The 24,064-nt window shown below is 41.2% G+C and overlaps 1 protein-coding gene across 1 annotated transcript in view; it reads left to right on the plus strand.

The window, feature by feature from the left end:
* The first annotated feature begins 534 nt into the window (after window positions 1-534).
* itgb5 (integrin, beta 5) overlaps window positions 535-24,064 on the plus strand; it is a 50,875-nt gene continuing 27,345 nt past the window's right edge. Inside the window, exons 1-11 of the mRNA XM_055059898.1 lie at window positions 535-1,130; window positions 2,517-2,602; window positions 3,835-4,042; window positions 4,123-4,372; window positions 5,623-5,791; window positions 8,073-8,234; window positions 10,032-10,127; window positions 10,222-10,311; window positions 13,281-13,415; window positions 20,586-20,760; window positions 23,164-23,418. Coding sequence (XP_054915873.1) covers window positions 1,064-1,130; window positions 2,517-2,602; window positions 3,835-4,042; window positions 4,123-4,372; window positions 5,623-5,791; window positions 8,073-8,234; window positions 10,032-10,127; window positions 10,222-10,311; window positions 13,281-13,415; window positions 20,586-20,760; window positions 23,164-23,418 — 1,693 coding nt within the window. The 5' untranslated portion in view covers window positions 535-1,063. The remainder of the gene's footprint in view (window positions 1,131-2,516; window positions 2,603-3,834; window positions 4,043-4,122; window positions 4,373-5,622; window positions 5,792-8,072; window positions 8,235-10,031; window positions 10,128-10,221; window positions 10,312-13,280; window positions 13,416-20,585; window positions 20,761-23,163; window positions 23,419-24,064) is intronic.

Raw genomic sequence — 24,064 nt, forward strand, 5'->3', positions numbered from 1 at the left:
TATTATTGAAGATCTTTTCAGTTCCTTCAGGAACTAATAATAAATGTGACTGTTTATTTACTTGCTGCATAAATCATGGACTATAATCATACATCAACTAAATTCTCAAGAAACTGGAGGGATTGATTGATACAAATTGGCAGTAAACAGATAAATATTGCATTGATATGATTGATAATATAATATTTAATCACACTTAGTGTTTAGTCTGTGGAGGGCCACATAAAAAGCTACGGCGGGCCAGATTTGGCCCCCTGGCCTTGAGTTTGACACATGTGACTTAAATGTTTTATATTCTGTCAGAACAGTTTTGGGTTGGATTTGAATAGTTTTTTTTCTTCAAGTATACCGAAGACTTTCAATTTAAAAATACTTTGTTAATCCCTAATGGATGCTGCTGTAACTAATTAATTTAGATTCTTCACAGTTATTTGATCATGATGGCTGTTGGCTGAAAAGATCTCTTCTTGTTTCATGTTTCCGATATACTATTTTTTCCGAGCTCCCGCGAATGCAGCGTGATCCCTAAGGTGGAAGAGGCGGGGATTCCAGCAGGGACGTAAACTAGACCGGGAGAGCGGATCATTAAGGTCCGGAGAGGAACACCGCGATTGTTTTGGGATATTATTTTGGAGGACATCTGCTGATCTTGGATCGGCTCTGACGTCACCCCGTCCTCGCTTTGCCGCTTATCTGAGCCTCGGCAGTATCATGTAATCGGAAGGGACGTTTGGGAGCTGCTGTCATTTGTGTAGGTTTTGTCTGGTAGGGTCAGGTCGGCAAAGTGCAGAGGCGTCCAAGCAGAAAGCAGAAATCTGAGGTGCACCAGCGGTTCGGAGGGACGGATCGCCCCGGAGCCAGAGCGCTGCCTGCCGGGAGGATGATCCGAGGAGACCCCGGCAACGCGGTCGAGATCCGCTGTGGATTGCACAGATAACCGGAGCGGAGCCAAATGGGAGGTCTGATGGGAAACTAGACACGTCGGCGCGTGTTTTTGGTGTGTGTGTGTGTGCTTGCTTGCGTGTCTAGAAATCTAGAAGCTGACTGGCGACGCCGTGACACCATGTGGAGCCCGGGAAGAGCCGCTCTGTGCTGGATGCTGCTGGAGACGTTCCTGCGCTCTGCTGGAGGTGAGACTGGAGCGAACAGCAGGCAGCCAGTCTGTCCGCTCTGTAGAACCAAAACACACTTACAACCCGAACTATTCAGAACCACGGCTAGGTTCAACTCAGAATCATTTACCTGACTCATTTACCTAACTTGTTGCTGATGTGAAGCGTGGAAACGGATGAACAATTAGACTTTGATTTTCTATTTTACTAAGCATGTCCGATTCTTCTGTCCTCCTCACTAATCAGTCATTATCAATGGGACATTGTTTGCATAACCAGCTTTCCTTCAGTCTGATGTCCTAACTTTATTCAGAAGAAAGATGAAAAATAATTTTCAAGTGGTGTGACTGATTTTGGAGCACATGTCCAGGTTATTGTGGAGAAAATACACTAACAACATCTGATGAGGCAAATGTTGACTCTACCGGAGGATGCTGAAGAAGCTGCCTTATGTTGATGTTTCCTGTCAGATGGAGGAACTGCAGGAATCGCTTTATTCTGTTGTAACATGTCAACCTCAACATGTGGTGTTGGTTGGAGTTAATTAGCTGGTTGATGTGGAGTGGGATCCGCACCGAAAATTAAAAAAAGAAATAGATTTGTGAAACATGTTATTGTTCCAAAAGATGGTGTAGAAACAAATAACTATCTAAAAATCAGAGTTTGTAAGTAAACTAGATGAAGAAAGGAACAACCTTGAAAATGAGTTTTGTCAATGAAGCCAGGTTCATTTGGCAGAAGAGATGACCGGTGCAGATCACTGGTCAGTAGTTTGTTATGGAGATGCTGCTTGAGCTGCTGCAGGACCAGAGAAATGCTCGCTGGCCTAACATTAGCATGTTTAATTTGTTTCGTGTGACTTTGAGATAATTCGGCATGAAACATACAGAGAACAACATTGTTGTTCTCCTGCTCCATGGATGTAGCTCTCTGCTCAGACGTGATTCTGGGTAAGGAAATGTGTAAAGCAGCAAGTGACAGAGGGACCTGCAGCAGCCATTACAGTCTGTCTCTGACTGACTACAATGCAACTGGAGAAGAACGGCTTGGAGGAAACCTGCATAGTATAAGTTTGATCACTGATTAAAAAAAAAAAAAAAAGTTATTTGTCAGGTATTGTCAATCAATCAATTTTATTTATAAAACACTGTTCATACTAAAAGAAAAGTGCTGCTTGAGCTTATGAACAACTAAGCACCTGACAGGGATAATCCTAGTTTAAACTGCTAGAAAACCCTTATGATTCACATCTCCCCTACAAAATAAAACAAAGACTTAACAAACATCCTCCTAGTGGGTCCGTATTTTTGCAATAACTGATTAAAAACTCCATAACAGCGAACACATATGCCTCTGTTCTGAATGTACCCGGTAGGAATACAGCTGCTGACCTTCTCTCCTCAGGTCTCAACATCTGTATGAGCGGCAGCGCCACGTCCTGCGAAGAATGCCTCCTGATCCACCCCAGCTGCGCCTGGTGCGCACAAGAGGTAAGTGTCTGTCGTCCTATCGACACCTGCTAGGTAATACGCAGCACTAAGGCACCGGTATTATGCATGTTTTCTGCTTTAATAAGCATCTTTTGTTTAGTCTTTTGTTTTGATTAGTCAACATATTGGCAAAAATATGTTGACTAATCAGCAAATATCTGAAGCTGTTATCACCAGACACTGTTCTGCTGTTTATCTGAAACATTTTGTAACTAGTTGGGACATTCTTGCTGGACACAGTGAACACAAAGTCGAGATTAAACATAAAGTGTAGCTTGTACGTAAAATGAAAGCTTTATCTAGAAAACATTGTGCCGCAGATATGTGCTGTGTTTTATTTAGCTGTGCAAAGGCTAGCAGTGGTTCTCTAAAACCAAAACCCTGAAGCACACAGTGTGCTTTAGTGATGGGTTTAATCAAAGAGAATGGAAGTGCCAGCCACTTCAGTGTCAGTATAATCCAAAATGGCCTCCTAGGCAAATCAATAAACAGTCAGAAATAAAAAGGACCAAACCACTGTTTTTTTTTTTTTTTTGATGAACCTGTAGTAACAGGAGGCCACAACTATAGTCGTCAAATATTTAATAAAAATGTAATAAAAAACAAAAAAATCCCCTTTTTACTCCCGTCTGACTTTTAAAAATTGAAAACAAGTTTTGTTTGGATATGCAGAATAAAGGTTTTATGAAGCTGTGTTTGGAAGGAGTTTCTGTTCAGCCTTGAATTGTGTAGTTGTGGTTAAATTGGTGCACATATTTTGGATTTTGAACTTGAGATTGATAGATGCGATCTAAAGACTGTAAAAACAATAGCAGAGACAAAGCCCTTCAGTTTGGATAGCAGAGGATCAGAAGTGGACCTCTGTGTTGTGAGCCAACCATGAGGCTGGATTACGTTTTCCATGGCAACCGTTTCTCTGGTTTTTGGAACTCTTCTGCAAAAATGCTGCCATACAAACAAATCAGTTTTTTTTACATAAACAAGTGTTGTCAGCCACACTGAAGACAAGCCAATATTATTCCACATGGTCAACAAGCATTGCACTTTTTCTTCCTTCAAAATAAGAGTCTCGAACATGGATACAGTAGAATGTGGAGCTTAATTCTCTTTCCTGGAAAGAGAATTAATATTTTGACTATCACCTCTCTGAGTCCTGATTTGTCATTTAGAAAAGCTGATGGTTGAGCTGCTGTGACCACCACCTTGAACTTTGCTGCGTCTGGTCTTTGCAGGACTTCGGGAAGCGCCGCTCACTGACGTCGCGATGCGACCTCAAGCAAAACTTGCAGAAGCGGGGCTGCGAGCCGCGCTTCACAGAGTACCCCAGGAGTACAATCTCCATCCTGCAGAACTCACCGCTGAGCACTAAAGGATCGGGGCCAGCCCAGTACGACGTGGTGCAGATCATGCCCCAGAGGATCTCCCTCAGCCTGCGGCCAGGTAAGAACCGGCTGAATGGCAGGAAGCTGCAAGGCATCCGTCCGTCTGTGGGTAAACACCAGTTGGTTCTGCCCCGGCAGGAGACCAGACGGCGTTCAGCCTGCAGGTGCGGCAGGTGGAGGATTACCCGGTGGACCTCTACTACCTGATGGATCTCTCGCTGTCCATGAAAGACGACCTGGACACCATCCGTAACCTGGGCACCAAGCTGGCGGAGGAAATGGGGAAGCTGACCAGCAACTTTCGTCTGGGCTTTGGCTCCTTCGTGGATAAAAACATGTCGCCCTTCTCCTACACGGCCCCCAAGTACCAGGAGAACCCCTGCAACGGGTAGGAAGCACGACCAGACCAAACGCAACACTCAGGATTAGGGCTGGACAATAAATTAATAACTGCATTTATATCATAAATGATACATCTGATTCAATTTCCAATAATTTCACTCAATGTCGATCCAGAACCGCACAGCATTCTGGGGGATGTAGGCAGAGAGAAGACTTTAGCCATTCAACTTCTCACAGTGAGCAACAACAAACTCACTCACTCTTTGGTTGAGTAACTTGCGCAGCAGCTTTCATATTTTCCCATTTTGTCTCATAGCTGCTTAACAATAAAGGTCAAAGGTCAGTTTGGCAGAATTTCAGACGTTTAAAACAATAGTTATTTATTGATATCTGTTAATAATCAATATATCATCAAAATTGACTAATTATAAATATTGTGATTTTACAGCCATACTCATACTTTACTTGTTTTGGCCTGAAACTCAGCAGTTTGATTTTATTTTGGCCATCCTGCAGCAGACTGAAGCGTCAGTCACACCTCATGTTGCTGTTTGACATGATTCATGTTTATTAATGTGCTGCAGCTACTAGAATGAGGCAGAATGAAGGCGAACCTTCTACATGAGCTGGTGATGCAAACTCAATAAAGAAAGGAGAATAGATAGGGGAGGGGGGGCACAGTGTTTACCCCGGAGGTAAGACCACCATTACGCATCACTTGCCATCTAGGTTATATCCCCGCTCAGTTGAGTGTGTGTGTTTTTGTGTGTGAATGACATTGTGCTGACCCCAGCTGCCTCCTGTCATTGCTGTGTGAGTGATACTTTTTTTTTTTTTTTTTTTTTTGCATTTTCATCAGTTCAATCCTCAGTGCTTCGCTAATATGTAACATAACTGGTTCAGGTACGGTCAGGAAAAAAAATCATAAGCATTGTAACTTTATACTTTACATTTAAAATATAATGCAGCAGCAAATAACACATTTTTTCAAGTTAGCGTTGTCATATTTAGCTAAGAGTAATAGTAGGAAAGTGGCTTCAGTTACTGCATCAGAAATATGACAGTAAGTTATTTTTTCCTTTCTATAACCAGATTTGTTTTTAAAAATCTGCATTGATACAGAAATTGATATCGGATCGGTGCAACTCTTACCTTTTGGTACCTTTTATTAACTGATTTGGATCATCATCAGGTATTTTATTATTTAGTTCTGAAACCAAAACATTTGGGACTTACTTACTTGAGTTTACTGTTTAATTCCAGAGCCTGACATTCTGTCTGTGTCTCCCTATACAGATACAAGCTCTTCCCAAATTGCGTGCCCACCTTTGGTTTTCGCCACATCCTCTCTCTGACGGACAAAGTGGACCGTTTCAACGAGGAGGTGCAGAAGCAGATGGTGTCCCGGAACCGAGACGCTCCAGAGGGCGGCTTCGACGCCATCCTGCAGGCCGCCGTGTGCAAGGTGACGTTGCGCCTCGTACCTTAATCTTACTTGGAATGCTTCCAGTGACGTTGCAAAGTTGTGTTGGACTGTGCTCATCTGCGCGTTCAGGCAAAGCGCCACGGTTACAGACAGGAAGCTGAGTCTGGTACAGCTCCTGGGTCAGGAGGACGAGGCGCTCGCAGGCCCACTCACATCCCACTTTCCACCCCCACTGTAATTGTTTTCTAAGGAAAGAGAATGACTTGCCTTGTAATTACCTGGAGCTGCTGTCTTTCAGATAGTTGCTGCTTGAAGGTCGTACTCGATCTGAGGGTCCGATTTAGTCTCTAGGTGCAGATTGTTTTACAGGAATACAGAAAAATTTCTCCAAATGGGGCAGGGGAATTTAAGACTTCAGATGTAATCACTGTCCCTTCCCTGCAAAAACAGAAATAAAACAGAAATGTTTTGCAGTTCTCAGCATATTTATAAGTTAAGTTTTTTTTTTATGTTTGTCAGCATTTCTTTATGTTGCTCTGGGCTGTTGGAAGACATAAGTCAGGGTCCTGTTTTTTTCCAGGCATTTAGAATTTAGTGCCAAATTCAATAGCTGTGAAATCAGAATATATTTGAAGTAGTTGTTGGACTTGCTTTAAATTTTTTAGTCAAGTTAATTACTGGGTCTGTAATCAACAGCGTTTGATCAAAATCGTAACAACAGAAGCTACATTCTCAATTCAAAACCCCTTTTTGATAAATAATTTGACAAATAGACATAAGAGCTCAACAACTAATATATTTATTGTTTTTAAACCGTCATTTAACTTATTTAACCATCGGATCGGTTACTCCAGTGTTTTTGGTCTTTAGAAATGTGGAATGTAAGCGCTGACATTGGGACATTTGTGCTGCTGCTACATGTTTAGTATTGAGATATTTCAAAAGCACCGCTGATATGCTAACTGCTTTTAGCACAACTTGAACAGAATAGTTTTTCCAGCGTCTCCTCAGATTGTTTTTTTTGGAATCAGAAATGAACCCCAATGAGCCGACACAATCTGCTTTGTCATCCATCGTTGTTTGCAGATGTCAGTTGTGCGTCAGACTCACAGGCATACCAGAAATGAGAATATATAAGTTCCAGGCAGAACCTTTGCGTGTAGAAAAAAAGCTATTACTCTAAAAGTTTAATTTTAAGCAGTTCTACCATAAAAAACTGATCATGTAGAAGCTTGAAATACATTCAGTGGTTGATGTTGCTGGCATTTTAAAACAAAGTAGAAAAAAATAAAGATTTTCACAGTTTTTTTATCTAACTTCTGAAGACTCTTTTCACTCTGTAACAACTTCTACAAATAAGATTGTGTATTAGCAGCTGACCTGCTATGGTATAAAACGGTGTGTTCAGTGATTAGAAAAAGATTGTTTTCTTTTTAGAGTTTCCATGTAGCTGGTCACCACACATCCACTCACTAGCATATGTTCTACATTCAACCCTCATCTGCTTTGATTCCTCAGTGAGGCTTCGACTCCCTCAGGTTTGCTTATTTATTTGCCAAACATTAGATTATATTTAAATGCTTCTGCAGCGTTGTCAAGAAATACAAACAGGTGTGTTGGGTTGGATCACAAGATTAAAAGTGTTTAACATTTTAAGGTTGAACAATATTTTGATTCATAAAGTGTTGCTGTCATGTCCTGAGTATGAACAGAAATAATTATATGTGGGAATAGTAGATCAGCTGCTTTGCTTTGACACAAACAGTGTTTGATGCACAGAGCAGAGTTTCTTCCCACAACAGTGTGTGTGTTGTTAGTGTTCAGAGGGTTCTGATCCGGCCGCCCACCACTCTGAGAACTTTACATAGAGAACAAAAGAGCTGCAAAAGGCTTCTCTCTGCTCATTGGGTGAAACGCTGTTTCTTTTGCACCATGATGCATTAGTCAGCAGTCTGTGAGCCCTGCCTGTTGTTTCCTGGTGATAATAGCCTGAACTGAGTCTTTTGTGGAAAAGTGTGTGTGTGTGTGTGTGTGTGTGTGTGTGTGTGTGTGTGTGTGTGTGTGTGTGTGTGTGTGTGTGTGTGTGTGTGTGTGTGTGTGTGTGTGTGTGTGTGTGTGTGTGTGTGCTAGTGGTTCTCAGGCTTTCTAGAAAGAGGGAAGGTGTAACTATCAGTGACCTTTGCGTAAACAAAACTAAACCAGAGAATAAAATCCAAATCCTGAGTTTTGGTTTTTCTTATGTTCAAGCTTTGCTAACATTTACTGATCAGCCCTTCCTGTAGCAGTTCCAGTGATTGTAACTCTGCTGTGACACCGGCAGGAGGAGATCGGCTGGAGGAAGGAGGCCTCCCACCTGCTGGTGTTTGCCACGGACGACGTGCCGCACCTGGCTCTGGACGGCCGGCTGGGGGGCCTGGTCCAGCCTCACGACGGCCGCTGTCACCTCAACGAACACAATGAGTACAGCGCCTCCACCAAGATGGTGAGACAAATCACCAAATCAAAACGAAAAGCCCCAGAACACGTCACTGACCAAGAGAAACTCGAACATCATCTGAAATTTCTGAAATCAATGACTTTATAATCCTTATGGTAGACTCCCAGTTTACCTGGGGTTAAGGGCCACAGCTACATGCAAACAGCTAAAATCTGCAAATACATGAGATCCCCTCTGAAAATACTTATTACTGTCTATTTTATTTGTTCACACACCAAATACACCTTAATATGCATTAATACACAGTGAAAACCATCTTAGTGATACCGTAGCCAATAACTGCCAGGCAAAAATAAATGATACTTTTGCTGCTTTGCAAATGACCGTCAGTATTGTGTGAGGCTGCAATGTGTCGAGGTGTTTCAGCTTCTTTTCTTTCCAATGTTTCAGATAGGCTGCACAAAAAAATCTGCAACTAGGCAGATTTTTCAGGAATAGCTTGGATTTGCAAAATTGATGACGACTGAACCAGTGGATGGGGGTCTGCTGTAATGGCATGTGACAGTGATTAAAACACAATGGTTCATGTCTATAATAATAAGATGATCGAAACTGTCTGTGGTAGGCCTGTCTCTCTAATTGATGTATTGGACTTCCTCTTTAAGACAGACTCATCTGTGTTGACATGTTTCTACCTCACTGACCAACCACACATTGGACCGGTTACCAATATTAAGGTGTTTGTGTATAAAAACCACAAAACTTCCCATCTTACACCTAAACTTTGAAGTCATTTTAATTAGAGGCCAGAGAAGGTTTGTGCCATGCCTGGATCTGAGTCTTCACCTTGTTGGTCCAAACTCTTGCAACAGAACAACATGAGTAATCCTAGTTACTGAATAAAAGGCAATTAATCTCATTCTTTTGCTTTTGAAGACATTTTCCCTCTCACCCAAGTTCTGAATTGGGTGAGACAAGCTTGTTGTAGTCATAGCGACCACGCTAACAAGCCCATTGAAGTCTCTAACGGGTTGGTTAAGCCCCGCCCTCTATTCAGATCAACGTTTGGCTCCTTGTTGCTTGACGATCCAAACATGTTCCTGATGACGCCATGTGAGTGGTTCTGGTCCCGCCCTGCTGAACCACTGCCGGTGGAGACAAGCCAGGACAGAATGGTAGATGTCGGAAAGATGAAATCTACCTCTTCTGTTTAATATTGGTTGGTCTGAGAGGTCAATTTTCACCAATGAGTCACTTTCACATGGAACTAACCAAATGTTCTGTAAGCTTTCAGCACTTCTTCAGAGAAGAAACCTCCATTGTTTCATTTAAAAAAGTCCAGGTGTCCCAACATGAGACATTAACCAAACAACAACGCAACTTCCTAGGATTACAGCAGAAAGTCTCCAGTTGTCTGGAATCATCAGACCTTACCATAGAAGGTGATGAGTCTACCTCTCTGAGCCGTCTGCTGTTTGTCCTCTAATGTCCTCTCACCACCTGAAGGCGGAAACAGGACAGCTGGATTTATACGGAGTTTAAACTCCACACAGTTGGACTCTGTTTCCCAGCGAGGTGACTTTCTGACGGCAGCGTTTTGCTCCTGATCTATTAGATTTCTGCTTGTACATCAGATCAGAGACACAAAAGCTTCCAGAGATAATGAACACATCAGTGTGGGACATAGGAGGGTGCAGCGGCGACAACATCTCAACTTTTATTTTTATCCTGAGGTCAAAAGTTCACTGTGAGCTTCAGAGCGTTGTCTGATTGAACTGTAATCCATTGGCAGTACATGTGGTTCTAATACTCACAATGCCTCACTATTCTCCCTCTCTGTAGGACTATCCATCCCTCGCTCTGCTGGGAGAGAAACTGGCTGAGAGTAACATCTTCCTCATCTTCGCTGTGACCAAACGGCTCTACGTTATTTACAAGGTACGTTTCATCCCTCCGTGAGCATCCAACAGCATCTTTGTTCTCAGTGTTTTGATTCTTTTCTGATCTGTTTCTAATGATTTTATGTTTTCAGAATTTCACAGCTCTCATACCTGGAACCACAGTTGAGATCCTGGACCAGGACTCAAAGAACGTCATCCAGCTGATCATCACCGCCTACAACGTGAGTGGAGCGAGCCTGACTTCCTGTTTGTGTTTGTGTAGGTCTGCTCAGGATGCATCCATCTGATAAGAGGAGGGGGAGGACATGAAACTCACTGTTCTGTCAGTGGCGCTACAGCTCCTGACAGGAGAGGAAGAATGTTCTAGAAAAGTCAGAGACTTTTCAGACATTGAATCTCATATGGTTGGTTTCATCAGCTGTTTCACCCATCAGTATTCACCTGTCTGCTTCAAAGACACATGGACTTGATTGACATTCCATTCTGCAACACATATGATATTGACTGCAGCTGTCAGATTGATTTTTTTTTTTTAGACTTGTGAAGACATTGTTGCAGTAATCAATGCAACTAAAGATAAACACATGGATGAGTTTCTCCAGATGGTTCTGGGACATTAGTCCTCTAATCCTGGAAATGTTCTTCAGGTGGCAGAAGGCCGATTTTGTAACTGTCATTATATGACTCCAAATGTTCAGAGCCACATAAAGAGTTCATCATTACTCCCAGATTTTGGACCTGATCTCTCGTTTTTTGCTGTAATTACTGAAGTTGTGTCCTCACTTTGGTTCATCTTTTTGACTTAGTTTTAGAATACCTTCAGCACTGAATTGAACGTATTAATGTTTGTTTTTGTTCAGTAGTAAGAACTGTTTGGAATTCAGGTGCTTTTTGGTTATCATATTCCAAATGTCAGGAATCCACACCTTGCAAGCTAATAACACCGTCAGCCTGCTGGAGGGAGTCTCACTGCTGCAGGCATCCATTCCTGACACAAATGACTGCGTAAAAATACTAAAGGTCACAGAGTGTTGGACCTTTAGTCCTTTAGTCCAGAAAATCTGGACTTATTGCAGTTGATGTAGTCATCGCCAAATTTCATGATTTCATTTTCCTTATATTCTGCCATCCATTGTAAAAGGCTTAGGTTGGAGCTGTCTTCAAACCCTCAAGGAACTGAAGGAAAGTTTTAAAGAGTGAAATTCTTCACGACAGTTTTCTGAAACTGAAAACTGCTGATCAGGGAGGAAACTCATAGTCTCTGCCAGCCATGGAGATGTTCTGCTTTAGGGCTGCAGGTAACCATTATATTAGAAATTGATTATTGTATCGATTTATTCTGCCAGATTTAAAAATGCTACATTTTGCAGATTTTTTCCCCCCATTTCCATTCAGTATTAGAAACACATGAGAAAATGCAAATACACAAATAATTTAATTGAGAAAGGAAACATTTTATTGGCTAAGATGCATCAACATAATAACATTACTTTAGCGTCACTTGATCATTTGTAACTGATAATAGAGGTAAAAACACCAACATGAAAAAAATCTGGCTGGACTCGACATCTGTACAAACCAGGGATGATCTGCTGATTATTTTATTGATTATCAGATTCATAATTGGAGAACAAACAGTGCTTACTAGAAGAGTTGTTTTTTCTTTTCTTTTTTTTATGCATAATTTTTTCAAACTAGATTTTTTATCTGAAATGCATATTTATTGTCCAGTTTTAGCTTTCCTACTGCTGTGAGGGGGTGTTCTTTCACTATACTCCAGTTAACGATTGATCAATTACTAAATTAGTTGACAATTATTTCAATAATCATTCATCACAATTAACTTTTTGAGCCTTAATCTGGATCTTGGTGTCATTGTGAAGGTAGCGGATCTGTTCCTCTGACAGGTCATCAGCCGTGTTGGTGATGAAATAAAGCGCTATGGCTCACGCCTCCATCTGGGAGGATCTGTAGGAACCCACATGTCAGCAGGATACACACTCTGACGCTGCCTCAGTGTGTGTGTCCTGCTGGACTCTGCATTAAATACCGCCAGTGTTTTTCTCTGAGTGCAGCATGTTCCTCTTCTTCCTGTCTGGGCTCTAAATTGAAACCAGACTCTCTTCTGATTGAGTCTTTATGAAACGCATTTCATGAAGCGGTGCGTGTGTGCAGCTTCGCCTCATGTTTTCCTGCGTGGGTGTGTAAAACGTTCTCCTCAGCCGGGACAAGCCGCCTTTAGTTTCGATCTCTGATGTGTGACAGAAGCGGGTTCGGTGACCTTTGACACACGGAGGCATTAACATTCCAGCTGCCACGTTGTATCAAGCAGCCTGGGGTCAGCGGCTGCAGCCGCCGCTGCGGCGATGCCTCGGTGCGACGGTGCTCTGGGTCAGTGCAGGGACTTCACATCTCCTCCATGTGCGTGGGAATGCCTCCTATGTGTTCTGGGTACAGTGCAGCTGCAGCTGCATGCGGCTGTTTGCAACACTCCACTTGCAGCGTGCATCCACGCGAAATTCTCATAGCTGTGGTCAAACTGAGTGTAAAAAAAACACATTCCTCATGTTTCTTTTCCACTCTATTATTCACCCAGAGACACGCGGGCATGAACCAGCAGGATGGGATGTCAATGCTCCTCCACTTCCAGAACAGCTGCTCAAAGTCCTCTACTGCTTTAGAAATCATCTTGGACGATACGGCTGAAAAACAAATCACAGCTTGTCAATCCATATTGATGATTATTGATTTGTTTTTTTAAAAGAAATATCTGAATTACTGCCAAACTTCCGTCTTTTCTGTTTTATCCTAAATTTTCTCTCAAACTCATTTTCTCATTTTACTGCACACTGCCGTTTTTTTATTTTGAACCCCTTATGAGGCTGCGCAAGTTGCTCAATAGGTTGTTGCTAGGTGACCAAAGAATGAGTTAGCTGATGCCACCCTCCTTGCTTAGCTCACTGTGAGAGTATGAGTTGCGAAAGACTTTTCTCTGCCTACAACTCCCAAAATGCTATGTGGTTCTGGATCGGAGTTCAGTGAAGTTATTGAATTCTCTTGGATGTTTTATCTATTGATATTGATTACGTGTCTATCACAATTTATTTTATTGATCTATTGCCCAGCTTTTAATCATCTATTTAAAACTTTTTTTATTCCTGATTTCTTTTTTTTCTTTTTGTATCCGCAGAACATACGGTCCAAAGTGGAGCTGTCTGTGTCGGATCACCCCGAAGACATCAGCCTGTCCTTCACTGCCACCTGCCAGGATGGGAAGCCGCTGCCAGGCTTCAGGAAGTGTGCAGACTTGAAGATTGGAGAAACGGTGAGTCCTTCTCCAAACCTCCACTCACACTCTAAATGTTTTATTATGCAGTGAGCCACAGAGAAACCTCTGAGAGATCTTCCAGCCTGGCAGTGCTTTCTGCTTTGGGGTTATGAAAACTTTATCACTGGCTTCCTCTGGTCACCATTAAGACCTAAACCACTCAGGCTGCAGCACAGTCCAAGAGAAATCTCCAGTTTAATGACCTGTATCTGATGAATGCTGCTGCTCTGACGTTGAAGCAAACAGCATTCCTATTTTTAATTAAACAATACATGCTGATTATAGCTTATTGTCTCCCAAATTACACCTTTTGACCAGCACATGACGGCTAACTGGCTGGCAGGCTACTGATTTGAGTGCATGATAGTATGGTGTGGTTACAGCTGATTGATCTAATTTTTACTTTTACTTGAATGACACAATAAAGCCTTGCGGTGTAAAATTTCATTTGCAAATATTCTTTACATTTTCTGTGGATTTAAAGAGAGCGGCTCTGATTCAGCTGGTTGTGCTGCTACCAGACCTTTTTTATTCTACCTGTTTCACAACTTCTAAACAAGGCTGTAGGAAGGGAAGAGGAAAGTATTCAGAGAGAAAATCTTGATTTATTTTAACTTTTTGATTGGTCAGCAGATAAGGTCAAATCACAATAGGATCAGCTTTGTATGTCATTTAGGTTTTAGAGACTAGGGCTTAAGCAAATGCCATAAAACATGTTTAGTTTTGTGGTAGGGATGCACCAATGTGAATATTTGGGTTGATATTGATATGCACTATAACTATTGCTGTTATGGTGACTAATGTGTTGTGTTATGCTAGCAGATTGCTAACATTGATCACAGGTTAGTAACAGCACTATGCTAGCAGGTTACTAACCATGCTAGCAGGTCGCTAACTGCACTACAAGGCTATTTTACACTAGAAAGTTCATAACTGTGCACAGACAATAACAGATTATTGTCTGTGCTGTGCTACCAAGATGCTACCAGTGTTGTATAGTAACAACGTAAAAATACTTCACTACTTTACTTAAGTATATTTTGGAGAACTTCATACTTTCCTCGAGTATGAAAAGTTTTGATAACTTTCACTTTTACTTCACTATATTTCCAAACTTAATTGCATACTTTTACTCCGATACATTTTCAATGTTACTCGTTACAAAAAAGTGAGAGAAACGCAAGTGTTTTGACCCAACCTACTGATTGACTGCAACAAAGTCGGTAGCTGACTTGCCTGGGCTTGTTCATCACCACCAATAGGATGCACCTGTTTTGCTTCTCCCATTAAACACCAAGTTAACAAAAAAGCTCTCCCTCTTCAGATGTCAAATAAGCTGCATTTCCCTCCCAATTCTTTTTTTCTTTTACATAATGACCAGTTGTGCACCTATAGTTTGTGAAGTAGAGTAATCGTAACGGCTTTTTTTGTTCATGTTGGCCATATTTTCTGTACTGACTATTTATTTTTCTCATTTTCAGCACTGACCTTACTTAAAGGGAAAACTTAAGGCTTACAAAAACTTTGTATTTTCTGTCCGAGAGGGTATACTAAGAAGCTGGTTCAGTTGTAAAGCAGGTTAAGTTAACCTTGTGGTGTAGGTAAAGCACCGAATTTTCTTAACTAAATGATGCCTGTAGGTATATCTATTAGCAGGTTTCATTTGCCTGCACTTGGTTGTATACATTATTTTAAGTGTATTTGACAAGTTTATCAAAATATAAAAAATGTCATTCAAACTGCATTTGCCTTGCTTTACTTTTTACTTATACTTTCCATTACATTACTTGAGTACATCCATTTTTACAGTAATTTCCATACTTAAGTACAAGACATTTCAGATACTTTAAGACTTTAACTCAAGTAACATTTCAGTCAGTAACTTGGACTTTTATCAAAGTCATATTTTGGAGAAGTACCTATACTTTTACTTGACTCTGAGATTTCAGTACTTTATACAACACTGCTAACCACACTAGGGGATTATTTTGCACTAGCTTGCTATTACCTTCGCAGTGCTATCAGGTTACTAACCATGCTAGCAGGTTATTAACCGTGCTAGGAGGTTATTTTCACAAGTTCCTAAACACGGTATGCTAGCCAGTTACTAACAATGCTATGCTAGTGGGTTACCAACTGTGCTAACAAATTACTGTACGCAGGACTCAGTTTCCCAACTGTTCTTAGCTAGGCTGATCCAACCGGATAGCAATCAGCCACGCCTTCCTACTAACAATAACCTGATCAAGCAGGTCATCTGATCAAACCTGTTTGATCTGCCTGTCTTTTCCTGCTACACCAGGGGTGGAAGAGAAGGCTTTATGTTACTAAATGTCATAAAAGTAAGCACAGTGAAAAAGGCTGATTAATTGCATTAAAGTTTTTTTTTTTCTTTTTGCACATTGTTATAAAGATGCAGATCACTGATGTTTCAGTTGTTAAAACAAAACAAAAGAAAGGGAAGGACATGCCTGAATCAAGAAGATCTTCAGTGCTGTTCTCACTGCTAACAGAAACTTTGTCCCAGAAATCTTTCTGAATGTTTTGGCTACATTGTTATCTTTCCTTCAGCCTTCAAACTTATATATCTGCTACTAAGCTAGAATTTCTGAATCTGTATTTGCCTGCTGGAACATGGTCACTTTAACCACCTTTTGTGCTTCTGATTTCAGTCTGAACCTTTCTTTAAACTTTCTGCATTCTTAGTAACAAACAACCTGCCACGTCTACCTGCTGAGTGTTCTAAAGAAAGTATTTAATCTGCGTTCAGTCTTTTGTCAAAAGACAAAGTGGTGCTGTCTGTCAGTTCAGGCTCCATCATAGTATTACTAGAAACTTGCACAATCAGGATGAAAAACTGTTAAAACTCTGCCTTTTCACCCCTTGGTGTCACCAAAATGAGCTTAAACTGATCAGTTTTCACCTATTGCTCCTGCAGCCCAGTTTCAGTCCGAATGCCTGGTCCAGTTCCAAATAATTAACTTGTCAGTTCTTTCTTTCAATTTAAATCTATCTGATGTTTCCAGATGATGGAGGACATGTCCTTAAGCCGTGGTAGTTATTTGATGCAACTAATGTTCTGTTTGCTGTAACCATGGGAACTATTGGTATGAATGGCATTTCTACCTGTACTGAAACTCCCATATTTAAACCTGTTGCTCTTGATGTGAAAGCATCATACATAGGAGCTTGTAGACGGTGAGATCTATGCTCATAACTGAGATAAAGCGTGTTTCTATGACTGTGTGGAACTTCTTTGTAATTCCTTCAACCAGTTTACACCAGTTTTACGCTGGTGTAAAACTGTTTGTTTGTTTTACACCAGGGTTTTGGGGAATGCCACACAATAAATTATATCACAATTTTCATTGTAATATTATGTTCACAAACAATATCATAGACCTGCTTTCATGCTATATTTGAGAGACTGTTCAGACTGAACTGTCATGCGTTTACATTCTACAGGAAAATAATAGTCTTGGTCTGTTGGATGTTCGTTGCTGAGATGATAAAATGGAGAATAAGGAAATTATGATGATGGGAAAAGAGGATGAAACTTTGATTAAAAGTGATAACAATTTTAATCAACAATTGTTACCAATTGTTGATATGCACATGAAAATTGTAAGCATGCATAAGTATATGTTTATATATGCACAAAAGGTTTTGACTATAGTAAAATACCAACTTAACACTTTGCATGGTGATTATGCCTCACTTATAATTGATGTCCTAAATGCTGCAGTATTTATTCTTTATTAATCGTGACAGTTTGTCACTACCAGGATGTCGGCTCAGTCCGAGTCTCTGGTACAGGCGCAGACATTTTATATCCTTGCTGGCACCCAGAACCAGAGGGAATAATTGTCCAAACATGCAATGACTCAACTAAAAAAAATGATGAACAAAAGTCTACAAGAAAAACAAATCGGAGCTAAACGAACAGATCTGCCCCAGCATGCTGCTGCTATGAGCAGCTCATTCCTACAGAATTGAACCAAATATAAATGTACCAATAAAAATTTGTTTCTGTTGGCATTTTTTTGATTCGGCAGAGTGAGCCTACTCATCACCACAACCAGAACCAGAAAATGGGGAAGCAGCATTCAGTTCTAATCTAATCTGGAACAAGCTTCCAGAAAACTCTGAAACAGCCCAAACACTGAGTTTCTTTAAAACTAGACTATGAGCTGCTTTTGATTCATAACTGAGGTATTGATCAATATATTTGATGTGCATTTGTTTGGTGATTTTGATTATGGGTTTTGATAAAAAATATAATGTTTTGCTTACTTCATAATTGTGACTGAATTATGTTTTATGGTGTGAAGCACTGCGAAGTGCCTTGTGGTTTGATTGTGTTATACAAATAAACTCGACTTGAGTCTGCAGATGGGAGTTAAACATCAAATGAAATGTTTTGCTGGCTGTTGGCTCCGTCAGCTGGGCCAGTGTCAGAGGGGACTGCTGAGCATCTAGAAGGCTTTCATGGTCACTTTTTATTCCGTTCAAGGCTGGGATGAGATTTGAATCTATTGTTGATGCTGCGGAGGGCCAAGCTCTAACATGCAGCCTCACAGTGAGGAATCCTCCTCTCTGTCCCTCCACTAGAATACTTTATTTCCCTGGACTGCATTGGGATGGGAAAAGCTGGTGAATGAGCCCGGACGATTCACTCTGGATGAATGGAAAGGGGCTCTTGGTTGATGTCTTTTATCCTGCTGGAGGCCAGTGTTCTCCACTGGGCCACCGCCTGCTGCTGCATCTCAATGGCGTCCCACAGAAGCGGGCCCGACCGGGCCTGTGAGACCGCCCAGCATGAAGGAAATCAGAATGCTGGCTGGGCCGCTTCGTCCTGGCAGGAGAAGCAGTAACGGCTGCTTTTATTTTCATGCAGATGCTTTTTAGTCAAAGCAAATCTGCATCATTTGAGTTTAGTTGTGTGCTGCTTTGTTTGCCCTAATTATCTGGTTTTATAGCAGTTAATTGAATTTAGGGTAGTCATAAGAATTCCATCATTTGAGAGGATGAATCCATGGTAAACCCCCCCCTCACCCCCCACCACATACACACCCATCCCAACCCCTCGTCCTATTCTTATATCACGAGTTTCTTTAACCCAACCACTTTCTGTTACACAGAACCACCTCCAGTCTCTTTCATTAAGTGTAACTCAGAGTAACTTGGATTTCATTCTGGTTCTTTCTGTAGTTCAGATCATAAAATTGAAAACAGATATTCTCAGTACAGTCTAACTTCTGTCCCTGACTGTATTCTTGCCCCCATCAGTGTTATCACATCCTCTCAGCTCTCTCAATGAGCCACATGATTGTGTGGACCATTCTCCTCCTGACTTACATTTACTGTAAATTTAATTGTGAGCCTCGTTAGCTTGTTAAGCTTCCCGCGTTGGGGCAGAGGGGGTTTCTCTGTGGCATGTGACCAAACCTCTTCCTGTTCTGATTGAGCTCCGATTGTTTGCTCATCTCAGATGTCCCGTCCCTCAACCCCCTCCCCGGAAACTGCCCTGAAATTTGCCCGGGCGTTTAGATGCTGACAGCAGAAAAGATAACCGAGCAATCATTTACCTGTGTATTAATAAATAAGAGATCAGCATTATGCTGGAATCTGAGCGTTTTTATGGAACTTTGCTTCAAAGCTTCTGAGGAAAACTGGATTATTTTCTTAGTACAACAATTAATATTGAATTAGACCAGCTAGTTCACACACGCAGAAGCTTCCATTAACCACAAAATTGTGCAATTTGAAAAAGAAAAATGCAGAATCAGCTTCAAAGAATAATATCTTGTATAGTTTATTATTGTGGAGGACCTTTGGAGTTGTCCTTGACCTTCTGGGTCAGTTGTTTTTTCCCAATAATTCGAAGTTAAGAAACATGTAATTAAGTCATGAAAGACAAATGAGGCAAGCAGCTGAAAGTTACTGAAGACAGAAGTTATTTATGGGAAGGGATGCGCAGATATGGAAATTTGAACATTATGTATTATTGTTGTTATGATAGACTGGCGACCTGTTCAGAGTGACCCCACCTCTGGGAGTCACTCTGGACAAAGGAGTTTATGGTCTGTTCAGAACTTCTTCTGGCCTTTTCTCGATGTGATGTCTCGTATTGTGGCGTTTTACTTGTTACCAGTGGGTTCCTAGTAGCGTCTCCTGGTCTTGCGTGGTCTGCAGCCATCTTCAATTATTTATTTTTTCCCGCTTGTGAATAATCTTTCTCAAGGCAGAACGATGAACTCTAAACAGTTTGGAAAGGGACTCCATGATCAACAAACACCCCAAACTCCTGCTCTCATAGAGGTGTTTATGAGCCATGTGTTTGATCAGGTCAGGGTTTTAGTCTGTCTTTTGGCTTTTGTTTACAAAAAAAAAAGCATGACTACTTTAATTGACCTCATCTTGAAGTCCTGGTAAACTGTGGATGTGTTTTATGTTTATTTAGTGACACCTAAGATGGTAGAATTTATTTATTTTTTCTACAACACTTTCAGATTTTCCTCACCCACAAAAAACAAAATCAAACTAGAAACAGTCTTTCCTAAAAACATATTCCATCATATAGAACACAGTGAGATCTGTGGGATTTGTTTACTGTTCTCTGCCACTTTTCTTGACTTTGGAAATAAGAAACACTTATCTACACAGATTCAGATTATAAGATGAATTGTTCTGTGCTGACAGTCAGTCAGTAACCTGATGCCTGGTTGCTTTTTAAGTAAATGCATTTAATAGAAATTCTTTGAGTAGCATTATTAACTTAAACAGAATATTTCTGTGTTTCCTCTCACTCATTGCTCTGCAGGGTGTGTATAAATAGGCTCTGTGATACGGATATGAACACCCTTTAATTAGAGTTGGACTCTGCTGTTATCTCAGAACTCCGGTTCAGATCCAGAAACGTCTTTGAGCTTCACTGTCATGACTAAAACCGATATCTAGGATGGATGATGTTTGCTGAAACAAAACATTCTCAGGATTTCCTTCCTGGGTGTAATCAGATGGATGTTTGGTTGTGTGAACCAGAGCCACACCAACAGGCCAGGGTCACACAAGGTTCACCCATCCACCTGTTTTGCTTTTGGCAAAAAAAAAAGGGGGAGCTTTCTGCGCATTCTGCACTCTATTGACTGTTTGTCCTGTTGGTAGGTGTCCTTTGATGTGAGTGTGGAAGCTCGGAGCTGCCCGCCCCGCGGCACTGACCAGACCTTCACCATAAAGCCGGTGGGGTTTAAGGACCGCCTGGAGGTGGCTGTGGACTATCAGTGTGACTGCAGCTGCAGCCGGACGGCGCAGGTCAACAGCAGCCTCTGCAACTCCATTGGTACGGTCATCAAACACACATAACACCCTGGATGACATCACATCCTGCTGCATTACATAACCAGTGACACCGACTTTCACTGAACATAAAACATTTCTGTTAGAGAGGGAGTAAATGAAGCAATGTGAGTTATGCTACTTAAAGTGGCAGCGTTATCGAACATCAACATTTTTAGCTTTTATTTTTTCATCAAAAACACACCTAGTGTTGCCTTTAGTACCTTTTTGTGCATCCTTTAATCTCCCATGGCAACCATTGAGCTGTGTGAAACACCTGGGTGGACCAAGCTCCACCTCAATCTCCTCCCCAGAGGTGCATCTTTCATACTTCTGCCTCAGAGAGCAGCCGTCCCTCACGGCTCCCCACTCAGTAATGTAGTTGCCTTTCTTTCACACGTGAAACCCGTTTGAAGTTTTCTACCATTCACATTCTATTCCAACAAAATAATCTATTTTGTAAATATTTCATGCTTATTTTCGTGTTGCACAGAAATAATAAATTCTCAGTTTTTTTTGTGATTTTAGTTTTACATAATAATCTGTTGGGTGATTACAAAAAAATACCAAATATGTTCAATTAAAAATAAACCAATATTTATTTTTTACAGGAAACCCCGATTACATAAACCAAGGCTTATTGCTGTTTCCTTTTTCTATAATTGGACTGGTGGGCTGGGATATTCACAGGAAACTGCTGGAAACATCTCATCCCTCCAACAGGAAACAGAAAACTCAGAGGGCCTAAAAATGTGATGAATCACTAAAACAAACACTAAAACACTAAAATGGCACCAACACAACGCCATCAAGATAACGGAGCTAGAACAGATTGAGCATCAGGATGGTGAAGGTGACACAGCTTGTTGGAGCTCAGATCAGTCAGGCTGGATGAAATTATGATGGCGGGTAATTTGCAGAAATTTTATTAAAGGGGAAACATGTAAAGCTGCATTAAAGCTTTACATTGAAAGCAATAAAACCTAATTGCTTTTATGAAAAAGCTTTTAAGCTAGAAAATATCACACTTTTATTATTTTAACAGTTGAGCCCAAAATAAATTTGTTATGAATTTTGTTATGCAGAATCCATACCAGAGATCAGATCAGGTTAAGTTTTAGAACTTTAACGTCAACACTTTCCGACTAAATCTAACGTTTTCTTGTATGACCAAACCTGCAGTCGTGAGTGAACCCAGCAGCTTTGCTTTTGTCTTTGACAGTTTGGATTCTTCTTTTCTTTCCATGTGTTACTTTGTTTCTCCTCTAAATCTGTACCTATAATATCTTAATGTTCCAACTTGTCTCTCAGCAGGGTAGCTTCAGTTTTTGCTGATTTCTGCAGTGTCTTACAAAAGTTCTGCCACTTTTTAAAAATATTTCACACTTTGTCACAGTAACATTCTATTCTGATTGTTCGTAAAATTCAAAGTGTTTTACTTGTTCTTCATGTGACAGAGCTACTCAACACAGTAAAGTAGAACCTAAGACAGGAGAGCCATAAAAAGAAACCCGTTACTGGCTCCATAAGAGAGATCACCTTACAGCAGGTCGGCAATCTTAAACACAACTGAACGCCTTAGGCCAATATTATCTGATATTCATTTATTAGAATGACTCAGTCAAAGTTTAGACCTTCATTCGGCTAACAATCTGCGGCAGACCATGGAAATGGACCTTCTCAGATACTCTCCATGTAATCTGACACAGCTTCTTGCATTTTGGAATGAAAACTGGGTAAAAAGTTCCGTTTGTAGATGTTTGCAGCTGGTAGAGACATAAACCAGACAACATGCAGTGAGTCAATTCTTATTAGTGCTACATTTCAAATTTATTTGGGAAAAATTCTGAAAACAAGCATAACAATTGGCCACTTTCTTTCATTCTACCAAATAAAATCCCAACAAAATACAATTAATTAAGTTTGTGGTTATAATGTGATAAAATGTGATATCAAGCTGCTGCTGTAATGAGCTAACCAGTGTTTTCCACTTCATCCAACAGCAGGCAGAGCTGTAAAGAAACCTTGTCTTTTTAATAAGAAAAGGACCCAAAATTGCTTCAGTTAATGGCTGCTTTGACATGATTATGAAGAGATTCTTAGCTGAAATTCAGAGCTTTTCTTAAACTATTTTTAAACTGCTAACTCTTTACAACTTGGAGGAAAACCCAGTGACTGAGCGGTACTGATGGGTAACAAGGTCTGAGACTAATCAGGAATGTTCCAGACAGAGGCAGAAACCTTGAAGATTAGGACGTCTCTCAGATATAAGATAATGTCTACGAAATAGTCCTACTATCTGCAAAATTCAGGAAAAAAAAAAAAAACTACAAAGAAAAGGGTTTTAAGGGAAGTACTGCACTCACTGCTGATGGAGTGGACCCTGACTAAACCCTCCACCCTGCAGGCATGTATAACTGCGGTACCTGCCGGTGTGAGCCGGGCTACCTGGGTGCCCACTGCGAGTGCCAGGAGGGCGAGGCCAGCAGCATGTACCTCAGCGCCTGCCGGGAAGCCGAAGGCAAGCAGGTCTGCAGTGGCCGTGGCGAGTGCAGCTGCAACCAGTGCCTCTGCTATGAGTCCGAGTTCGGGAAGATCTACGGAAGCTTCTGCGAGTGCGACGACTTCTCCTGCGCCAGACACAAAGGCGTCCTCTGCTCAGGTAGGAACGTCTTTTTCCTTTTACCTTTCAGATCTGGGCTGAAGTCTCAGTGGGTCTTCATGCTAACATCCCAGTTTATTTCAGCTCTCCTGGTGGGAGCATTGTGAAGCAGCTCTGTTATGTTTGTTCTGATTTATTCTGTTTGTAGACTTTTGTTCACAATTTGTTTGGCTGAGTCACTGCATATTTGAACAATTTGGGGTGCAAATGGATGGATTTTTGTCAGGATGTGTAACCGTGGCAACAGTTACACATCATTAATGAACTTTGGAGCTCATTAGCGTTTCCAAAGTTCAAACAAGACCTGAACTATGACCTGAAATCCCAGAGGAGTTTTAAAAAGAGGCTTCATGGATGCAGAGAGAGGAGGAAGTTCAAACTTTTCCTCCACCAATCACATCCTGTCTCTAGCTTCTCTGCCTAGCTTTCCAACCATACAGCAGAGGTTTATGGAACTTTATGGTGGAGCAGCAGAAGCAAATGTGCTGGATTAGCAGTTCATGCTAACGACTGATGGCATTCCCAGGACATGTTGCTGTGGGATACCGTCTCTACTGCCCAGTCACTGATCTGTTAGCATGTCGCTTCGGTCATACAGCTACTGTCTTTAGATCTCTGTAGAACCTTCCAACCCACAGCATCACAT

The sequence above is a fragment of the Poeciliopsis prolifica genome, unplaced genomic scaffold, assembly GCF_027474105.1.
Source record: "Poeciliopsis prolifica strain line A6 unplaced genomic scaffold, Auburn_PproV2 SCAFFOLD056, whole genome shotgun sequence".
NCBI lineage: Eukaryota > Metazoa > Chordata > Actinopteri > Cyprinodontiformes > Poeciliidae > Poeciliopsis > Poeciliopsis prolifica.